Source organism: Dromaius novaehollandiae, chromosome 7 (genome assembly GCF_036370855.1).
Source record: "Dromaius novaehollandiae isolate bDroNov1 chromosome 7, bDroNov1.hap1, whole genome shotgun sequence".
NCBI classification, from domain to species: Eukaryota; Metazoa; Chordata; class Aves; order Casuariiformes; family Dromaiidae; genus Dromaius; species Dromaius novaehollandiae.
The window spans coordinates 24,646,664-24,663,351 of record NC_088104.1 but is presented as its reverse complement, the minus strand read 5'-3'; the positions used below and the strand labels follow the sequence as shown (position 1 = coordinate 24,663,351).

General features: G+C 38.9%; 1 protein-coding gene across 2 annotated transcripts in view; it reads right to left on the bottom strand.

Moving 5' to 3' along the window:
- MAP3K20 (mitogen-activated protein kinase kinase kinase 20) overlaps positions 1-16,688 on the bottom strand; it is a 93,490-nt gene that overhangs the window by 50,549 nt on the left and 26,253 nt on the right. For both annotated transcript variants that reach the window (XM_064514972.1, XM_026092957.2), the window contains exons 3-7: positions 10,865-10,952; positions 6,600-6,701; positions 5,780-5,845; positions 4,760-4,788; positions 4,500-4,637 (exon numbers count right to left, since the gene is read on the bottom strand). In XM_064514972.1, coding sequence (XP_064371042.1) covers positions 4,500-4,637; positions 4,760-4,788; positions 5,780-5,845; positions 6,600-6,701; positions 10,865-10,952 — 423 coding nt within the window. The remainder of the gene's footprint in view (positions 1-4,499; positions 4,638-4,759; positions 4,789-5,779; positions 5,846-6,599; positions 6,702-10,864; positions 10,953-16,688) is intronic.

The window sequence follows — 16,688 nt, the reverse complement described above, 5'->3', positions numbered from 1 at the left end:
GTATGGCTGTAACAGGAAACCACAAAGAAGAAACTCACTCAAGTTTGCATATCAGATAAAATAGTATCTAAATACATTTTCCAAGTAAAGAACATAACGAAATACATTTTAAATGTCTCTAAGAGCCTGGAGCTGGAAAACTCAACTGTTCTGCTTTTTTTTCTTTCAGAAGACTGTGAATTGTGAGGGCTGCCTGGTTCCATTCATACACATAAGCCTGTGCAGAACAGTTTGCACTGAATTCCTTTATCATGACACCTTTAGTATTTATTTCCACTGCCTTTATGGATCACTGCTTTCCTAAACCAACAGTACTAGCTCCAAGCACTCCAGATTACATGCGTTTAAGAGAAAAGTAGCAGTCTGACAAGATAGAAAAAATTTTTCTTAATGCCTTATTTTTCATTAACAGTTTGAGAAAGGTAAAAGACAGAAAATTGGGATGTCAGAAACCTTTGTATTTATTTGCAGGGGTTTAGAGCAATGTTCTAACAACAATGTGAATTGCACATTCAGGTCAATGGTCTAGATAAAGACTTTCCTTCCAATGGCGACATTTCAGTACCTTCAGTTTTTTAAGAGCTTCAACCCCATCTTATGAATTAGCTACTCTGATTCATCAGCTAAGGTGAATGATTGTATTGTCAGTCTTACGAAAAGCAGCAAACAGGTATCTTCTGCATTCCCATTTCTCTCTTCCTGTCCCCACAGTCATTTGGCAGCAGAAAAAGCACCTGCAGCTGGCTTTGCCCTGGCTGCTTTATTGCAGGATACGTTCTGTTCACTTTCAGAACTGGCTCCTGGCTCACCTTATATGGAAATTAATGTCTCCCATTTCTGGTGTATTTTAACTGAGAGACTGAGATGGTTCACTTCCCCTACCACCTCGGATGGTGAGGATCACCTGCTTTCCTGATCACGTAACATCCCTGTGATGACAGCCAGCAGGTGTTCACAGAGAAATACCCAGTCCACACACAATGGTGGAAAATAAAGCAAGACGATTTAATATAGTGATTTGGAAACTGCGGCCTCTGAAGATGTCAGGCTCTTCTTTGCATACAGTGAAACAGAAAGGAGAGGCAATATATGAATGTTCATCCAATACATGAAATCAAGAATGAGTGATAGGGTCTTCAAAAAAAGCTCCCACACTTACCTCTGTGAGCTCAGCTGGGCATTTCAATTCTTACCCTGCCAATGGTGTAACAACAATCAAAGGAAAAAAAACCCAGTGCAAAGCCAACAAAAATTCAAAGTGCCATATAAGATAGGGAACATCCGAATGAGTAATCCGAGAAAAACCAAACACTCTGAAAATACTCAGTTTAAAAAAAGAAATGTTTTCTATGGGCAGAAAAATGCATACAGATGAATCTTGGGAGCCACAATTAGCAGACTACAGCATGAGCAAAAAGTGTGGTGCTCCCACAGGTAACTACCCTGACTATTAGCCATGAAAATTAGGTCAGCCTTGTCCGCATTGATCCAAGTGGAAGTTAAAGATCTCATAATTCTTTCCAAAAAGAGTAAGGGATAACCCCTGGCGCTGGCCAACATTCCCTCTATAAATAACATATGTCCTCATAGCCAAAGCAATGCACGAACTATCGCTAGGAGCATAACAGCTGCTACATTTAACTTCAGTCTCTTTGCTACCAATAACCAATTAATGGCTTTACTTTTTTGTTCTTGCAAGCATTAAAATATTTCAGCTGCACTGCATAAGCTCTCTGATTAAATACATCTATACAGATACATACATTCACTGCAGTGCACTACAAACAATTTTGCTAGGATAACATATTCTTCAAAATAGTTTTTAGATTGAACATCATAATTCCACATACATTTTCATATCTGGGAGAGAAGCAAGAAATCATTTTCTGGGCAATACAATCACATTAGAAAAAGTGTGGCTGATGTGAGTGAATGTCTGAGTTGATCGCTTGTAACACTTGGTGTCTGTTGCTTTTGGATTTGGAAATGGATTAGAAAATAGAAATGTGTGGCTGCAGGAAAGTTCAAGATCTGTGTTTGTATCACAATAAATCTTGCAAAACATTTAGCTTCAGCATTTCTTAGGCTGTACTATAAATTATTTACTATAAATCTCAAAAAGAACATATGGACCTCTTTAGCCATTCATGAAGAGATGAACAGACTAACATAAACATTAGCTACTACATATATGTAGACTGCTTGCAAAGAGGGAAGTTCATTTCAGCTGAGAAGCAAGCTTTTCTTCAGCTATCCTCTATATGGTGACAGAAAGATTTTGACACTCATTGGAAAAGGCTCTCTTAAGCCTAAAGGACCACAGAAAAGTATATAGAAAGAAAAGCCAGGCAGGAAAAAAATAGCAGAAAAGAAATTAATTGAAAACACAAGGAAGGACACAAACACTGCACATGGAATGTCTACTCCGAGCATCTCCCTAGTTCACATTTGAAAGGATTCTGTTCTTTGTCATCAGCACTTTAACTGAAGAAAAGCAGATTTGTCTCTCCAGCACAAAGGCTGCTAGCAAGCGTTACACTTTGAAAGGGGAATTCTTCAAAATTTGTTTCTATAGATGATAATCATTTGAAGAGACAAAAATATCCTAAGATTTTTTGTTTTCAATCCCCTAGCTAATTCTCTGATAGTCTAACACTTATGTTAGGGGGATTCCAATCTTCAAAGTTATACCCGGACAATTTATTGCTGGCATAACCCCATTATGTCAGTAATTTCATCAGCAAAATACTTGGGCCACTGTCATTCTTCAGTTCCACCCTTGTATCTCCTCTGGAAGCAATGGTGTTCCGAGGCATAGCACTGGAGTTATGAAAAGATTGATTACAAACTCATAAGCTTCTAACCACAGCAGAACATACTAACTCAGAAACTATATATAAAAAAAGTGGGTCAGATATTATGTGTAGTGAAGTAGCACTATACACATGTAACTACATTAAAATATTCCAGTAACACTGAACTGTTTTCATACTGGTTCACATATTACAGGTTAGCTGAGTTTCACCTCCAACAACAGAACTGTCAAAGGAGCTTTACTTTTTAACGAGGAAAATAAAGTTTAGTGTGACATATTGTTCCTCAGACTTTGGTAATGCTTGGCATATAACATATTAAACAATTTCTTAACTTCTCCCACTCCTAGAACTTCACTTATAGTCAATTCACATCAAGACCGTGAGCAGCTTAGAGCTATAAGACCATTTTTGGAATTTCTCCCCTAGGATTTTTTTTTTTGTTTTGGAACTGGAATGTTTCTCTCCAGTGGATAATACGTGATTGCTTCCAATAACAGTTTACATTAACATTTACATTTGTCAGCTTACTTTCCATTCCTGTTTGTGACCTAGCTCAGTTAAGCAAGCAAGGATTTTGAACATGACAACACAGGTCTTTTCCTTTCCTTACAAATCATCAACCTTTTCTTTGTAAGACACTCCACATCATGTCTCATAATTTTTTCACTATAAATAACTTCTTGACAAAAAGTTTGTCATTTTCCATTGGGTCATCAGCTTAGGTAGGCATGGCTATTGGTGCTAGCTTACAATTGCAGTGCCTCCTTCACATCTACCTCTTCCCACCCATCAAAAAGGCAAAGAGGCAATATTTGACAGGTACTGAAAGAGTTCCTCATTGTGTCACCCACCACTGAATCCAAAAACAAAATGCGTATGTATGCAGCATATGTATGCAAACTATGACCCTGCTTCCTTTGTTTTTCTTCAAAGTATTTGCTACTGCTCGCTGCCACAGAAAGGCTATGGGGCAAGGCAGACAATCTGACCAGCATGACTATTTCCAGTCCGTTTCACGCTGCAGAGCAAAAATAAATTAGAGTTTGACTGTGGACAGAGTGAAATGATTCACATTACTGTACCTGTAAAACTGACATTCTAGTGCAATGTTAATCATTATTCCCCCTTCAGATAAATGGCAGAACCCTGCTGGCCTTTTTTATACTTTTATATGAGGCCTCTACCTCCACAAGAGGTACAGTCTCTGTTCTCACAGCTGCCAGATAATGATAGCAGGCTCTTTTAACAATTAGGCATGAAAAAGTGGCTTACTTTTTTATATAAACTCAATGACACTCCATTTTATGGAAATATCCTAACCAATTCATCCTGTTATACACTTACTACAACACAAACTTTTTCTCATCTGTTCCACTAAAACACAAGCAGAGATTCATGACAGGTATTGTTCAGTAGCTCCTGCAGGCCTTCTGACAGGCTGAATTCTTCCAGTAAAGCATGCATTTCCCACTCTGGCATGCTGCTCATCTAATCAGATAAGGATCTTACTAAACAATCTTATTAAACATACACGAAACTGTTCTTCCCATCATTCTCAGGCATGTCAAAAATATAAAAATATTTTCAGTCTTGAAAAAAATGAATTTTTCGTTGTTCTTATTCAGAAGGACAGCCCTACACTGGAGTTCTGCTACTACAAATAGAGAAATGACATGCACTCACCACTCCATATGAATATGTATCACATGTTTCAGACACTGGGAGACTCTGGATAACTTCTGGGGCCATCCATGGGAAAGTACCCACTAATGACATGTGTGTTGTATGGGAGTGAAACCTTGAGGCACCAAAATCACAGATCTAGCAAAAACAAACCAAAATAAACAGATATTAGAGCACCAACCTCTCATTTATGGGGCTCTCATTGATATCAAAATATCAAGTCAAGTAGCAACATCTCTCTACAAATAGAGTATTCATACCTTTAAAACGCCATCAGCAGCTATAACAACTGAAAAAGAAAAAGCAATATGTTACAAGAATTCTATTAAAAATAAACACAATACATTTTCATGGCAAAACAGTTTCCACTATATCAAGAAAAATGACCCCATGCTGAGCCAGCACCAAAATCTGTGCAATTTGGTTTCTTTGAGAAGCTTTGGAGAACTGCTGAATACTTGCAAGTGTCTGAACAAACTCAAAACCCTTCACATCTCACTTATTTTTTTGCCAGTTCAAAGGTGGCAACACAACTATTACTTTTAGGCTAAAATGTAGATCAAGTCCATTTTCCCCAATGTAGCAGTTAGGTCTAACAACAAACACTCCAAGAGATTCGATAAAAAAAAGGAGAAAACTTATAACCGAAACTAGATTAGTCTTTTCTTTACTATTATCTTCCCATGCAGCATTATCTGTGTCCTTATTATCCCACTATTAGTAGTTAATGTTTCACTTAAAGTCAATGTTTAGCAAATTTCATAACTGGTTTTCAACTGCCAGGTACAGTCTAACCAGTGCAGCACCACACTAAGTTTGTATTACTCGAAAGCATGAATATATGAGATCAAACCTCAAAATAGGCCACAATGACGACAACATTTTCAGATAAGAAATAATAGGCCTTATTCAGTCTATTGTGTCAAGTGTGTGCTAGTCTTTCCTGGCTCTCAATGTTTCCAAAAAGGAAAAGCAAGGAGTGTCCAGGCAATCTCTGACATGATAAGACTGACATAATCACAGACAGCAAGACACAACTTGAGAAAGTCCTCCACAATGCTCTAAATGATGGCAGGTACTGTAAGTGAACTTAGACAGCCTTAGGACTGGGAGGAGGGAAGAGGAGGGAACAGGCTCTTCTGTGCGTCAACTACACCTAGTCTAGCTTGATGACAGCCAAGGAGTTACTCCTGCATGTTCACAAAGCTCAGGTACAGATTTAAGTGTTACATTACCAAATAACAGCAAAGGCAGAGCATTTCAGTGTTCTGGTACTTTACCATTCCTGGACTTCAGGTCTCTGTGGATTACTTTAACTGGAGCTTCCATATGTAAATAGTGCATTCCTACACAAAACAAGGGAACAGTCAATTTAGGCAGGCTGGGCACGGCCAGTACTTACCAGCAATCATGTTTTCCAGCTCCCATTAGTTGTCCCCATTATAGTTGGCATATGCATATGTCATATTGATAGGCTGCAGGAGAAGGAAAAGCTCCCATAATCTGAGTAAAAAGGACTAAGCAAAGCTCATGTATCTCTCAGACCTTCCATATGGGCATGTTAATGTTTTTTAATGTCATATCTAGTTATATACTCTAAGATGTTTGTCTACACAGGGAAGCTGAGATGTGAACTTACCGTTCAATCACTAGTTTATATTAATTCTTGTGTAGTCACAGAGAACACAAAGGACAAAATAGCTTGTTCTATGTTATTTTATGAATAATGTCAGTATGTCTACTGAGAACAAGCTCTTAGTTTCCTTAAACGCCCCAATTCAAATGAAATATAAGGACAATTATGCACTTTACCTAATATACACTCTAAAGCAGCAAAATTATTCTCTTGGGACTTAGGGACAAACCAGAAGTAAAACTGGCACATAGAAGCCATTTTTACTCCAGAAATTATTTCGGATATGGAAAGAGATTCAGAAAGACAGTAACCAAGGAACATATTAAAAAGCACAAAGAATGTTTTCTTTGGACAACCTGAATAAGGAAGTACAGGAAGGTATTCCTGACTTCATAGGGAAAGCATCTCCAGCTGTACATTTTACAGATTGTGTAAGATGGTAGTGAACCATTTTCCTTGCTTACCTTTAGCTATGTCTGTTGCCCAAGTCATGATATGATCCATATCCATCTCTTCACTTTTGTTACTATTAATGTAATCAAACAGTGAGCCAGCAGAAGCATATTCTATTAAAAAAAATCCATATGTCATTTTAAAACACCACACCTAAATTGAAAGATCTAATGAAAATTCTGCTAATTCCAGAAAAAAGTCAACCTCAAGCTTGAAATTTGGGTTCAGTAATTAATACTGTTAGTAGTATTAGTAGTTTGCTCTGACTGTCCCAACGTGGACATGATCTACTGTTAAGTAAAAAATAAAATAAAATCATATACAACAACAGACTTCAAATTTAAAAGGCAGCAGAAAGGGCTGGTATAAAGTAAGCTCAGGCAAGGCTGTTCAAATTCCTGAGTAAAAGTTTCTGGTAATTATTATTATTATTTTTAAGTCTTATGAAGGATAGTTCTTCTCAGAAAGAAAACTATTTAAATATGGGAATAATTGTTACTAAACAATTTTTCCACTTGTGATTTTACAGTCATATCCAAATGGTGACAAACTTTCACTGATTTATATCCTCTCATCCTAAGACAAGTCAGCACAGCTAAGAAAGCAAGAAAGCAATGCCTTGCTCAGCACGAACAGACATTTTTGTTTTTTAACTCCTTTCAGCTACACCTACAGAAACCCACAGCAGGATTATACAGGTAGAAGCAAAGGGGTTTTTGACCCATTAGTGTTGGTATGTGTGACACACAAAATCCAGTGTGACTTTCAGTGCTTGCAGGGCTGAAAGTTGGAATATCAAGCTAGTTACACCTACTCATATTTAATTGCGAAAATGGAGACAACTAAAAGCTCCACAGTGCCGCTTTTACATAACTTTAAATTCTTATATATTGAAACAGTGAAATTGCCTCTCCTGATCAGAACAGCAGTTAAGAAATAAATTTGGTAGCATGTGATCCTTATTATTGCTTCTGTAGAAAGGGAATATTTCACACTCATGAACAGCACTGCATATGGGTTATGTCACATAATAAATCATAATTATTTTATTTCTTTAAAAACAAATCAGATGTTAAGTATGTGACTTTCTGTTAGGAAGAAAGAGTTTGCAAGTAGAAAGGGAAATTAAAATTTTCTGTTCATAGTTCCCTTTTACTCCTAAGCGACATGGAAGAACAGAGCAGCAGATCAAATCATTTGTTCATGAAAAAATGGAAGGAAAAAACTACAGGGCCAACACTGAAGTAAAGTGGGATAGATTTCCATGTGCTGCAGGTCGTGTTCAACTTCAACAGCCTAAGGTCTGTAACTCCTTTCCTTAGCATTTATTGCCCCTACCCTAAAAAAAACTTTATAGTTATTTACTATTCATTAATGTTTTATCAAAAATACAACAGGAAGTCATTCTTCAGTTCAAGTAGTGATATGTTTTCTTCTAACTGTTTGCCAAGGTAGAGGGGGCTTTGCTGTGACATAATTCCTGTGGCTTTGGAGAGCATCAGCACCTGCCACGGGGGACTAGCCCAAGCAGCACAAAGACTAAGGAGATGCAAGCAGGAACATCAAGCTTTTCACCCCGTCTCCCAGGTCTATTCAATGTGCTCCTTAGAAAGTCTGCAGAATTTAAAAACTATTAACTATATATATTATTAACTGTATTAACCATATATATTATTGTTAATAATAATAATCAAGGGATCATACATCACAGTCTAAATGGCCAATAAACTGTAGATGCATAAAAAGTAAACATTGCTCTTTGTCAGCAAAATCCAAGCCACTGGGAGATTACTGCGCGGGGAAGGAAACTCTGGAACAAGACTGACTCTGCAGCCCAGACTATGTGGTGGGCCATCTGAGAAGATTCCAGAGCTAAATGAAGTGAAAGAGGGAGAAAATAGGAGGTCCCTGAGTCGCAAGTAGCAAGTTAGTTTTGGATCATTACCACGGGACCCTCCTGCTGAAAGGAGCAGCTTCTGATGTCATAGAAAGAGGACTGAGCTGCTGACCTGCACATTTCCTCGATTAAAGCATAAGCTTTTTTTAACCCATGATGTCATCATGCATCTTATAAATGGACTCCTCAGGAATAGGTTGGCTGCACATTTCGCATGCCTCTACAATGCATAATTTGATCCACCAGCGTCAGTGATGACCCAGGTCCCTGAACCTTTCGCTACTCTGGGTGAATGGAGGCAAACAAACCCTAATCAACAAAGCTCAAGCCTTTAGTAATTTTCCTCTAAATCTACTGTGCCACAGGTTTTTACTAGAAAGTTATGGATTTGGAAATTATAACAGGATAGTAATTTTCTGTCATGAATGGAAAGAGGTATTTGCACTAGAAAGAAAAGTTGTGAATTCTTGGACTCAGCTTATCACTGTGTATATACCCCACTGCTTCTGTGATGGGACACACAAGCTCCAAGACTCTTTTGGGAGGAGGCAGTTGTGATCAACAAGCATATTTGAAAGCTAGACGTCAACACTGTTGTTGACAGAGACCATCAGTGACATCCAGAATGATGTGATTCATGTCAGCTGTTCAAGGGATGGCTGAGCAGTTCTACACTAATATACACCCCAATAAGAGAAGCATGCCCTGACTGCAGATGCAGCTTTTCTAATTCCTACAGGACACTCTCAGAGAATTCTCTGAGAAGCCTACAAATAAGATGTTATGTACAGCTAATATTTGGTATGTCCCAATGCTTGACTGAATGCCCTTATCCCCATTGTTCTGAAGAAACCATTCGGTTCTCAGGATTTCTTCTTGTTTTGGCCTTTCCCTCACAAGAAATGGATTTCTGATTAAACTAAGTTTGCAGCACCAAAGACTATCCAGATGAAAATGGAGTGAAAATCCCTCCAAAAATATTTCAAGTGTAATTAACACTTCTCCCAGTAGCCATCCTTCCATTTGAAAATGGTCTGGGGAAATACAGCCTTGATACCATTCCAATCAAAGAGACTCCAATCTCCATGGAAATTACAGGAAGAATCCAATGCAGGTTAAAAAAAATCTTTTTTTCTTTAGCCAGGATGGAATTAGAGTTCCCTAAGTAATAAAGTAGTTGGACTACATAGAAGAGACTATTCTCACAGATGGTTAAAGATGTCCCTGTTCCCAATGACATAATGAACTACTTTGGCTGCTTTCTGTCCCGTGACTGACAAGCAGGTCAAATGATCTCCAAATATTGACATTCTGTGAGCTCAAACTGAGGACTTTCTGATCCAGACATCATTCTCCGCTGTTCATTACACATTTGCTTTGTTAATCTGGTTTCTGGTTTACGTTTACTACCCTTATGTTGCAATTTATTATAATATAATTATATTACTTGATTTATTAATTTTCCTTTATTTTCATTGCCTCAAGAAGATATTCAAGTTCCTCTCTGGCATTCTATCACCAGTGCAGCCTCCTAGTGTCTAGACTGAGGTCATCCTTCATGCACCTCTGGAATCTATGAAGTGGCTTCAACACCATGACCACTGTTAGGCTGATATTCTCATTCCTGTAAATCGAGCTCCAGATGCTCTGAACAGTTTAGTATCTCAGACATGCTCCTACTCCTCTACACTGCCATCTATTTCAATTATCTGAGGTCTAGAAGACAGGCAGAAATAACTGAATTTTCACAGGTTCTGTCCACTATCTGAGGGATTTCTGTAGCTGATCAGAAGCTGTGCTTTTTCTAGCACATGATCCAGGATGGTTCCTCTTCAGCAGAAGCTCCTGGAGACACCATAGACTGATGTGGATGATACTGATACAGAAGTCTGGCCAGAGCAGCAATGCTTTCCTACAGTTGGGAACTCCACAATGCAGATTCTCAGATTTCCAAGACACGCAGAACTCATGGGGCAACTTTGCTCTGAGCGGACCCTCAACCTTTTATTTTCATAAAACTTGGCAGAACTTCATATCCTGAAGCCTTGACTTCTCTATCATATGTCAATTAAAATGGAAAAACAATTTACAGAACATGGTAAGTGAACACAGTGAAAGATTCTATTTAAATGAGCGCTAAATTTGTACTTTAAGAAGAATGCCCCAGGCTGCAGTTGCCTCTGCGTAGGTACAAACTATGTCACCAGCATGATTCCCACTTCCAGCATGCCCCTTCACAGTGATGTAGGTGGTGCTGAGCACTGTAACATTCAAAAGCAGCCACGGCAATTAGCAAAACACTGAAACTGGGTAAAGCCAATAGCTCATAGCATCAGAGTTTTTACAGAATCAAAAGAAAGGTCAGATAAGAATCCTTACCTGTAACAATGCCATAATTTGGAGGTTCAATGACAGCTCCATAGAACTGAATGATGTTTTTGTGACTGAGCACACTGAGTATTTCTGCCTGTTCAAAAACAAATAAAAAAAAGTTAGCAAAGAATGGAGCATTTACTATAAAAGTGTATTTTAGACCCAAGCAGACATACATATTTGTGAACGTACACGCGTATCTAGAAAAGAAAGCCCACAAATGCTTGGCCTTTGGAAGTCTCATGAGAGAGTTTTGCAGATGATGAATACTTAGCAAGTTGGGGGGGGTGGAAATCAGACTATTCTTTCATTGCTAAGGCACAGATCTGGGAGCTTATGTCTTTGGAAAAACTGAAGGCCTTGGAAAATTTTGTTCAAAAAAAAACTTGGGATTTTTGGCAGAGTTGCTGTAGTTCTCTCCAGAATTTCCCAGAGAGGAGTATGTGTTTGTGCACAAAGTATTATGGGTTCAGTGAGTCCAGTGCTTCAGGCTGCTAGAGCATACCATGCACACACAGCTCAACTGTACTGCACACGTGCAGAGGATTTGTTGTTTACTGGAAATGTGGAGTTTGCTAGGCACGCACTGTAGAGTCTAACTGAATATGCACAGCAAGCATGCTTGAGATTGCCAAATAGCCAGCAGTGCAGTTGAAACTGTTCCTCAGAGCAGGCTACAGATGTTCAGAAACTCTGGACAAACACATAAAACCTTCAGATTCCACTTGGACAATGGTTCTAGCTTTGAGAGAAAAAGGTAGAGAGAGAAAAAGAACGTCTCCACAGAAATTCAGACTTACGGTCACCCTGTTTTTTTGGGAAAAAAAGGACAGATACTTCTTTTGAGGCCTCTCAACAGTTTCACCTCCATAGTATATTAAGATAAATAATCAAGAGATTTCTGAAATATGTTTCACACAAATAAAGATGTAAAATATATGTTCATATTATGCAGATACAAATATAGACCATTATATATTTTTCTTTATAGCAATGTTACATACAGACTAAGGCTTAATATAAGATTATGTTAACTCTATACCAGTCATGAGCACCTAAGAGGAGGAAAATCACTATTAATTTCTCTGAGCTTATCAAATGTACACAGGAAGACTGTAACAGCTTTGATGCAGCAAACCATGTTACATCAGCTAGTGCTACTGTAACAAAAGCACAGCCATAGCAAAACAATACTAACTTTTGCCTGTGTTTTACAGTTGGTGCTATGACACGTGCTTAAATACGTAACTACATATATAAGGGACTCACATGGTTCAAATTTTTTTTTTTTTGGGGGGGGGGGGTTGTTTAAAGCCTCTTCTGAGCAACTTCAACACACTTTTGAATTATGACCTCTACCATTAGCTAATGCCCCAAGATTTACAAATATTCAATTAAATATTTAACTATAACTTTGAACCTAATTCCAAGGTCTGGGGTTGCACTAGTTCTTTATCCTGCTTAGCCCGCTCGGCTAGCAAAACAGTGCCATCAAAGTGAGCAGCTTTATTTTATAAGCTGTACCCTCAAACACCCTTTAGTAGCCTGGAGGACAGATTCATTCATAGTGCCACCTCCACGAGCTAACAAACGCAAGACGTCCATGGTTCAAAAATTTTTGTATTTTTTTTTATCCTCTCTAGGAAATACTAAATAGGGGAATGTCCTCTAATTCCTACCAGCATTACTGATTGATAACCAGGAGACCTAATATTCCTTGGCTGTCTAGAAATGAGACAGGAATACTGGGCCACAAACATCAGATGGTTTAATTTTGTTCTGTAACCCCGGTCAAGAGGAACAGAATAACTAAAACTATCTTCTTGTATAGTACTTAAAAATCCAGATCTTCCAAACACAGTGAGCTCCACCTGCCCATGTTAACAACGTATTTACCTAAACTGGCCATTAGAGTTAAATTGACGGGTCTCACATTTAACTTTCCTGCAGCATTATGTATTTAGCTCCTGGCTACACAAGTCAGGAGTTAGATCCATCTGTTTAGAGAATGACTAAAACTATCACATGATGAACACCTCTAAATAGCACAATTCTCTATTTCACCGCAGAAACGCTCAGAGCCCAGTGACTGCATTCAGCCTCACACAGGATGACCGCTGGGTCCAGGGACAGCCCCACTGGAGTGACCCAACGACAGCGGTGGCTGTACCGCAGCAACGCCAGCTGCAAAACCGAGACCTGACAATCCACCCAATACCACCAGGAACCGGACAACAAGCAAAACAAGACCATCAGGCCAACAGGACTAGTCATTTGCTGCAGCAGGTGTCCTGCCACACAGTGCTTTTATTATCTGGAGAATCAAAAATAATTATTTTCTAATATTATCTTATTTACAGTATATGACACACTAAAATCACATTCCAGGAGTCTGAAGAAATGTCGACTGCAGCTGATGTTTCCTTCTAAATATTGATGTACATATTCTAACCTGATATTTAACAGATGCCAAGGCAAGCTTTCATCTAAAAATAGGAAAGGCACCTACAAATTGCTCAAATTAAAAACTGGAGGGGAAAACGCCAATTCTAAGGACCATTCCTTCTAAAAGAAATCCTTTCTAAACAGATTTAATCACTCTGCTGTTCTTAGCGCCAGTGATTCTAGACTATTTCTTTCATGTTTTGCACTTTTCAGTTGCTGTAGATCAGCTGTGAACTATATTAGGCAATTTAAAGACACTCATTCCTTGCAGTGAGAACCAGATGTCAGTTAATCCACATCTTCCTAGCTTTTGTACATTTTTCATATCTCAGTGAAAGACTGTGACTTTCAGATAGCAAGCTGCAAAGTAGTGGGTAAAGACCAGTATTTCAAAGGTCTCTTAGACACTTACAAGGATATTTAGAATCACCTTTAAGCATCAAACTCATACCTAAATCCCAGATGCCTGAATGCTTGGAAGAAAATCCTGCCATGCATCTGTCTACAGGCCATTAAAGAAGCTAGGCCTCACTGGCTTAGGAATAACACGTTCACTTCCTCTGGTAAAGCTGTTTATCTACATTACACAACTGAAATGAGCATTGATTTCCTTCCCAAAGCCATGGTGATGACAAGCAACAAGTCTTCCGTTACTTCATTATATTACTTCCTTTGTGTGAAAGACAGAATTTTTTTCTATGTTGGACCGAAAGAAAACTAGAAGCAGCTCAACTGAAGAAGAGGCACAACCCAAGCATGTAAATACAAACATCTCGGACATAACAGAGACACAGGTAGACACACAAACTGACTATAACGGATTTTAATATTGTGCTCAGTCCCATAATAAGCTTAGTCACAGTGTGGTACTGATCATCAAACCATGCTAAAACCATTCACCTTGTATTTACACAAGTATGGCTGAAATTATGTTCTTCTCTTGCATGCTACCAAAAGGAATTACAGACTAGATGCCACTTCTTGAACACAAAAGGATTCAGAAGGCTAAACAAAGCTAGTTCACTGTTTATAAAATTCAACCACTATCAAGAAATTAGAGGTCAGAGCAAGTACATTAAAACACATTTTAATTAAATTCCCACTTACTGGCTCTTGCAGCGTTACTGCAAATCAAGCGCTCCTAGCTATTCACTAGACAACTGCAGTATAACAAGTAGGAAGTCAGACAGTCCCTCAGCATACACAGCTATTGTGCCCTAGGAACAATGGTCTGGATCAAACCACTGAATGGATAATTTATTTTTATGTCTGCTTAATCTCTGCTTATTGACATATGTAAAAATGTCAATTAGCATCACCTGTGACCGACATCACACTACAGCTTCCTCCAGATCTTTCATAAGGTATCTGCTAGTACTGATCTTACCCTTCTAGTGCAAATACTTATGCATAAATACTCACATCTTCAATATTTTCTGCAGGTGAGATTAGGATCCTCCTCCAGGCCTTGTCTGTATTCAGCAATTGCTGGCCAGAAACAACCAACATGGATTTTGAGCGTGGCCAGCAGCAAATTAGGGGAGAAAGTGAACTATCCAGACTGTTCTAGTTGCAAGTAGAGCAAACCTCATTCCCCACAAATGATACAAACCCAAGCTTGCTTTTCTTCTGTTTAGGCCCAGTCTGCACTATGGATCCACCAGTTCAGCTATGTTGCCTCAAGATGTGACAGACCTGCCCTGCCAGCAGAACGCTGGCGCTAGACACGACCCTGCTAATAGAAAGCAGTTCACCCTGGGGTAGACTCCAGCTCAGGGAGACTTTGTACCAACACCAATGTACAAAACTCCCACCAGTACACACAGCGCCCACATGTAGTTGTTCCGCTGACACGAGTGCTGGTACAGCAAGAGCAGCAAACGCAGTCTAGTTCTGACAAAATCTTCAAGGTCAGTGCTGGCTGCAGATGTAGGCAATGGCCATCTGATGCTGACTGGGCGTTACTCAGCAATGCGGGAAAGGCCTGATCGTCAGATCTTTAATTGCAGCCACAAATGCAGTAAGAACATGGACAGAGGCACTTTGCATACAGCTGTGTTGTTGCCAGCCAGCTCCTCATACCAGCTGCAGCTGCTCTTCTTAGAGCTCCCTACTCCAATTCAGCTAAAGTTAGCAAAGACCAAACTATTCAGTCTATTTGAGTTGCTCTGGTTCTCTTTGACCAAAAATAGGTTATAAAGTTCTTACATACTCTTCTAATCACGAAAAGTGATCAAGAGTTTGGGCTTGCAACCTATTTCACCAGCATAGCTGGATACGAGAAAGAACATCTGCCAAAGCAGTTTCTCAATCTCAAAAAAGCTTTTTTGCTTGGGCCTAGAAAAACTGGGTCCAGAGTAACTTAATCACCAGTTCTTCTAGGTAGCTTTGGAGCAGCTGGCTGGAGAGGGCATAAAGTACTGCCTTCCTTTCGCCTTGGTCTGAGCATGCTATTCTGAGGATTAACATGGGAAATAAATGCAACCCCTTGTGAGACCATCAGGTCAGCCAGCAGCCAACTAAATCTACTGTTAATAAATCAGTTAATTGCACAGCAAGAGGCACCTTTGCTCTCTGCAAAATTACAGTGTTACAAATGTTTAACTACTCAAGAAATCTAATTAATAGAACATCCCTAAGTGCCCTCTAATATTTATTAAATATTGTGCAATAGAGTTTGGTTATTTACTTTTCCAAAGAAATGTTTGCCATGCGTATTAGAGAGATGTTCAAAATAACTTAGATGCACTTCAGGCAGCTTTGAAAAGATATTTTTTCCTAAGTCTTGTAGCATTTTTAAGGCTTTGATCATTGTCATGATCTTGGGAGAGTTGCAACTTAGCTACTCTATGGGGTTTTATAGTCTAATAAAGGGCAGCTGGAAGAGGCCTGCTGATGCTTTATTAAAATCACTCTATTTACTGACAACCACATACAAAAAAGACATAGAATGCTAACATATGTTAATCCCAAACCTTTATTTACAGAGTGCTCTTCAAAAATACAAGTCATTCTGTGCCCATTGGCATTGCAACTTTCCAGTGATTTTTCCTATCTCAGCAATGTTTTCCCTAATAAGGGATGATCTCCTAATACAGCTTGCCTCTTGTGGAGGTCCCTCTCCTCTACGAAGGCTCTTACTCTTAAGAACAAGGTGAGAATTTAGTATTCTTCAAGTCCTTTGTCAAACACAGCCAATATTGACAGATCAAACTAGTTCAAAAGTTACTGGAAGGAGAAGACGCAGAATGACTATATAAGACTGGCTTCCTCTAGGTAAATGAGCCCAAAACATTATTTTTGCAGACACAGTCTTGAGACAAACATTATCTAAAGCTACAAATCAGCTACAAAACACTGGGAGAACATGCATCTTACAGCCTTA